This window comes from Panthera uncia, assembly GCF_023721935.1.
Source record: "Panthera uncia isolate 11264 chromosome B3 unlocalized genomic scaffold, Puncia_PCG_1.0 HiC_scaffold_1, whole genome shotgun sequence".
NCBI classification, from domain to species: Eukaryota; Metazoa; Chordata; class Mammalia; order Carnivora; family Felidae; genus Panthera; species Panthera uncia.
Genome location: NW_026057582.1, coordinates 12,145,930 through 12,152,178, shown reverse-complemented (window position 1 = coordinate 12,152,178; position 6,249 = coordinate 12,145,930). Strand labels below are relative to the sequence as shown.

At 37.8% G+C, this 6,249-nt stretch overlaps 1 protein-coding gene across 2 annotated transcripts in view; it reads right to left on the bottom strand.

Moving 5' to 3' along the window:
• Positions 1 to 6,249, bottom strand: part of PPP4R3A (protein phosphatase 4 regulatory subunit 3A) — a 38,903-nt gene that overhangs the window by 13,944 nt on the left and 18,710 nt on the right. The window contains exons 4-7 of one of the 2 annotated variants that reach the window (XM_049612311.1): positions 5,429 to 6,046; positions 1,318 to 1,395; positions 1,120 to 1,236; positions 537 to 692 (exon numbers count right to left, since the gene is read on the bottom strand). In XM_049612311.1, the coding sequence (XP_049468268.1) occupies positions 537 to 692; positions 1,120 to 1,236; positions 1,318 to 1,395; positions 5,429 to 6,046 (969 nt within the window). The remainder of the gene's footprint in view (positions 1 to 536; positions 693 to 1,119; positions 1,237 to 1,317; positions 1,396 to 5,428; positions 6,047 to 6,249) is intronic. The other variant, XM_049612312.1, reaches the window with a different exon arrangement.

The following is a 6,249-nucleotide window of genomic DNA, read 5'->3' as shown; positions in this document are numbered from 1 at the left end:
GTGTGTGTGTGTGTGTGTGTGTGTGTGTGTGTGTGTGTGTGTGTGTGAGAGAGAGAGAGAGAGAGAGAGAGAGAGAGAGAGAGAGAGAGAGAAAACAAGGCCACAGCTCGTTCCCTAATGGTCAGGCAGTAAAGAAAGTACCCTAAATACTTTTCCAAGGGACTGTGCTTCCTTTCTTCACTCCTGGTGTTTTCGAGAATCTATCCCTAGCAAAGCCAATGTTTTCCTAGGGAAGTTACTTATAATTCCACATACAGAAGAACAATTTATTGATTAATGATTCAAATAAGATAGCATATCAAATTAATGACAGAATTAAGAAATGTGATCTCAAAAATTTAAAAAGAAACTTAAGGTGAGCATTAACAAATAACTGCTGTATAAACTAAGGAGCCAATTTAAGGGAAGAAAAAGCCATGTGTATTATGGCTACACTTTTCCCAAATATTAGCTATTTGAATCTTTAAAAATAAATAGTAAATACAGTTACAGCTCCCCATGTACAAATACTTACTGTTAGCGCAAATAATATTTACCTTGTTGGTTATTTTTTGCTCTGTTAACTTCTTACTTACATCATCATTCTGTTGTGCCTCCTGCATGACAAACTCTCGTACCATGGATGGATTATATTCAACCAAGTATGAGAATATATCAGTAGCAGCACTTCGCACCTGTGTATCATCCATGCCCTGCAGATAAAAAGCACTTATTTCTCCTAGAATTATAAAAATATGGAACTTACAGCTACGTAAACCCAAAACCTAACAAATTATAAGAAAACAATGCAGTAAGAAAGAGGTCAAGGTAATTTGGCACGTAAAACCTGTTCTGTGGATAAAGTTATACTTTCTTTTATTCCTGTTTACTTTTCTTCTGTAACATTTCAACGGGCTGCAAATTTAACAATTTATTTAAAAATACGGAAAATTCCTGAGTATTCTTTCAATAAGGTTTAAGGACTCTTCTCTACCACTAGAATTTCATAGTTTTTACCGTATGTAATAATACACAGCTAATATTAAATCTTGGCTATAACCAAATAATTGCATGTAACATAAAAATATATTATCTTTGTGGATTAAAAATATAATGGAAATTACATAGAAACAAACTTACAAGGATGACTTCTAAAGCTGGTAATATGCCCATGTTTGACAAAGTCTTGAAAAAAGCATCTCTGTTTTGAGGTTGAAGTGTTTGGGAAAATGCACAAAATTCTTTTAAAAAGTTAACCTAAAAGAAGGAAAAGGACAAGTGAATATAAAAGATCTGTTGTTTTAGTTTTGTGCCTTTCATAAGTATCAAATTTCTTACCAATTCCTGTCTCTTTTCCTCATCTGTTGCTTCATCTGTTAGTTGTGCAAACAAATCTGTCAGAAATTTTTCATCTTCCTGTTAAATCAAAGGACAAATTTATGCTAATGGTAAGAGTATATTAAAACATAATTTTCAGATACTAGAGAAGGTACAAACTCAGTAACTGGAAAAAGGAAAGATGGTATTGGCAACGGTACTCTTTAAAAAGAGAGGAGAAACCAAACTATTAAAGGAGAAACTGGGGATTTATAAAGGAAAATTATTCTTTATATTTGGGCAAGGCTTTAATTTCCTAAGCCTATTTAAGGGCCACCGTGTGCATATTTTAGGCTTTGTGGACCATATGGTCCCTGCCACAATCATTTAACTCTGTTGTTATAGTAAGAAGCAGCCATAAACAATATGTAAATGAGCGTGGCTGTGTTCAAATAAAACCTGACTTCTAAAAAAGGATATGGGCTATAGTTCGCAACCCCCTCATTTACACAGGATTTTAAAACCTTACCTTTAGAGGGTAAGGTTCTACAACCTCTCAAATGAAGGTAAAAATTAAGAAAAGCTTCCTTTGGGGTGCCTGGGTGGTTCATGTGGTTGAGCATTCCATCTTCATTCAGCTCAGGTCATGATCCTATGGTCTGTGGGTTCAAGCCCACGTCGGCTCTCTGCTGTCAGCACAGAGACCACTTCAGATCCTATCCCTCCCTCTTTGCCCCTCCCCTGCTCACATTCCCATGCTCTCTCGCTCAAAAATAAAACATTTTAAAAATGTATTTTGAAAACAAAATTGTTTTAAAGCTTTATTTATTTCTGTGAGAGAGACAGTGTTGTGAGCAGGGGAAAAACAGACAGAGAGGGAGACACAATATCCGAAGCAGGCTCCAGGCTCTGAGCTGTCGGCACAGAGCCTGATGCGGGGCTCGAACCCACAAACCACGAGATCATGACCTGAGCCGAAGCTGGATGCTTAACCGACTGAGCCACCCAGGCGCCCCTCCATCACTATTTTTCACTAAGATTTTATTATACTTTGGGGCACTGGGGTGGCTCAGTCAGTTAAGCGTCCGATTCTTGGTTTCACCTCAGGGCATGATCTCATGGTTTGTGGGTCTGAGCCCCACATTGGGCTCCATAGCTAGCAGCACAGAGCCTGCTTGGGATTCTCTCTTCCTATCTCTACCCCTCATGCTGTCTCTGTCTCCCTCAAAATAAACTTAAAATATCTATATCGATATAAAAAATTTTGTTATACTTTAATTCCATACTACCTCAGCTAGTGTTAGATTCAACCACTACTTCAGCCCTACAGACATGCCTAAGTTAAAAATATATACTTAGTATGTATGTATAGATATATGCATATGTGTGTATGTAATCTCCCACTAGAATATAAACTCCATAGTCTCTGTTGTACGTGCTCAGGAAACATTTTCTGTGATATTAAATTGGTTAATCCTACCTTTACTTTTTCTAAAATATACAAACAGACCATACCTCAAGTGGCACCCAAATTCAAGACACATCCCAGATATAACATATCCCACCAAGTGGAAATCAAATGATTGAAAAAGATTCTCTGAATTGCTCTATTTGGGGATACAGAAGTTCAGAGAATAAGAATGTTTAAAAAAAAAAAAAAATGTTTAATATGGGGTGCCTGGGTGGCTCAGTTGGTTGAGCGTCCGACTTCAGCTCAGGTCAGGATCTCGCAGTTTGTGAGTTCGAGCCCTGCATCGGGGCTCCGTGCTGACAGCTCAGAGCCTGGAGCCCGTTTTGGATTCTGTGTCTCCCTCTCTCTGCCCCTTCCCCGCTCATGCTCTCTCAAAAATGAATAAACGTTAAAAAAAAAATTTTTTTTTAAATATTTAATGTTACACAGAGCAGTTAAGAGTAAGGGGAGAATATGATTGTGTACATAAGGTGGGTAGAACCTGGTTTAAATTATATCTCAATCATCCCTTTTCAAAATTTATAAAATTCTTTCCTTCGTACCAGCACTTTGGATCTAAGTGGCCCCGCATCATGAGACACAAAACTACAGCATTGGCAGCCAAGATTCTGCAAAGCATACTGTAGGGAAACAGACTCAATAACTTGAAATTACTCATACTTAATGAATAAAACTGGCATCTCACAGGTATGAAGAACAAGAAAACACAGAAGTGACAAATCCCTGCATAACAAAATGAGAATCATGTGAAGCTAAAGGAAAAGACCAGAAGCACTCAGGACTATCAAGGAAACCAGAACAGAGGCTCCAGTAAAAACTAGATGCTTATCAAAGAACAAATAGAAATTGGTACTGGAACCTTCTCCCTGTTCTATATCAATCACAATACACTGTACAGAGATTACTATTGTCCTTTACTGTATTGACTGTATTATTTGTTTAAATGTCTCTCTTAAAAAGAATGGAGAACATGTCAAATCAGTCAACATGAACTGGAATTATTCCTAGCTCCAGGACAGCAGTGTTGGTAAAATGACTTTTCTATTTGGGGCGCCTGGGTGGCTCAGTCGGTTAAGCATCCAACTTTGGCTCAGGTCATGATCTCACAGTTTGTGAGTTCGACCCCCACATCGGATTCTGTGCTGACAGCTCAGAGCCTAGAGCCTAAACTTTGGATTCTGTCTCCTTCTCTCTCTGCCCCTCCCCACTTGTGCTCTGTCTCTCAAAAATAAATAAAAATGAAAAAAAAAAAAAAAAAGACTTTTTTATTTGAACTTATAGTTTTGTTTCTTTAAGGTGACAAAGGCAAGAACCCTGAAAATACATCAATATTCTAAAAAGGAACAACCATAAAAATTAAACTTACTACTTTATTCATAACATGTCCTATCAAGCAGCTCTTACTGACATTTATTTGCCTCCTTTAACAAAACCAGGTTTCAATTATTTGTAGATCTGAGGTAAAGTCTTAGACCTTTCAAGTCATATCATCTGTCTGTTATTCTTACAATATCATGGGCATCAAAGAAACAAAAAACATGGCAGGTGCACAAATCATAGAACTTTGTGCATAGCGCAAAGATTTATCTCGGTTAGACTAGACTAATTCCTACACTATAGGATAATATCCTGAGAAGTTTTTGGACCTTGAAGGTGTTACAAATGTGGATTGCTGGCTAGCTCTCATAGATTTTGATTTCTGGGCTTTGTGCAGAATCCAGGAAACATTACACCCTAGGCAATTCTGATACAAGCACCCCTAAAACACCAGACCTGAGAGACTGGGGATACTGTAAAAAGAAAATTTGGGGTTTAGTAAGGCAAATATTAATAGATACTTTAAAATAATGCTCAAAAGGCTTACATCACGTTCATGCATGATCTTTTATCGTCACATGACTTTACAGGGTAGATACTAATATCACCATCCTTCCGATCAGGAAACCGAAGCTTCAGGAGGTTAAGAAAGTTGCCCAAGTCACATAGCTATTAAGTGACAGGTGGAGCTGTAACTCATATCCACATCCAACTTCCCCCTACTCGTCTAATAAAGAAGCATGCATGCCCTTTGCTAAGGAGACACGCAACTATAATTTGGCAGTGTTACCAATTCTACAGAACTTATATTCTTTTTTTTTTTTTTTCAACGTTTTTTATTTATTTTTGGGACAGAGAGAGACAGAGCATGAACGGGGGAGGGGCAGAGAGAGAGGGAGACACAGAATCTGAAACAGGCTCCGGGCTCCGAGCCATCAGCCCAGAGCCCGACGCGGGGCTCGAACTCACGGACCGCGAGATCGTGACCTGGCTGAAGTCGGACGCTTAACCGACTGCGCCACCCAGGCGCCCCAGAACTTATATTCTTCAGTTAATTCTACATTCAACCATTTCATTAAGACCATTCCCTTAACTTCTTCAAGCTAGACTTCTTTATCACATTTACCTTCCCTGACGTAAACATAACACCCCTCTGGTCCCACAGTATTATATATTATATAGTCTCTTCTAATAACACCAACATACATACCTTCAGACAAAAATCAAAACTCAATTTAGGTATTTAAAAGGAACAATAAATTACTTCTGCTAAATCAATTAACAGTTTAAACGGTATCAATCAAGAAGTATCTCTAAGTAGGAAAATAAAATGATCTAACTCACCTGTAACATACCAACAATTTCTACCTTATTGAAAAAGATAAAGGAGTGAAGTGTTGATAACATATTTTCTTCAAAGACTGAAGGGGTAGGTAGAACCATATCTTGGATGTACTGAACTCTGTATGTCTGATGAATTTTTTGTTTCAGCTCAGGATCAGATATGGGAATCACTTCCTTAAACTTGGCTGTTTTTGTTAGAAATTCCCTGTGTTTTCGTGGTTGTGATAAAGCAGGATCATATTCTAAGCATCCAATGACGTCCATTATACATTCCTCAGAAAACATAACTTCGAAAAGAGCAGTTCGATTCAAGAGGAAGATGCCTTTGATAATTTCATACAAGTGGTGCAGTCCTTCAATATTTTCCAAATCCTCACACACATGAAAAAGCTCTAAGAGCTTTTTAATATAACCCTCATTTTCCAGTGCTAGTGCAAGTTTTTCACGACGCAGGGGGGAAGGTAAAGATGATGCCACAAGTTCTGCAATTTCCTCAAGGCGACTTAATTCACAAGATGGCAATTCTAAACCCGGTGATGACATATCATCAAAACGCTCCTCTTCAGATTCATCTACGAGATCCTGAGTGATATCCACTGAAGGGTCCTTTCCTTGAACCTATTAAATAAGATTTACGATGGCTGTCATAGAATATAATCAAGCAAATCTAAATGATATTCTTAGATGAATACAAGAGATGTTTTAAGAATCCTAGCACTGTATGCCAGGAGAGCCACCAAAGTTTAAGTAAAATTCAAATAAATATCAAACATCATAATGTTGTGATCACAGAAAACATGTAATTAATTATAAGCTACAAG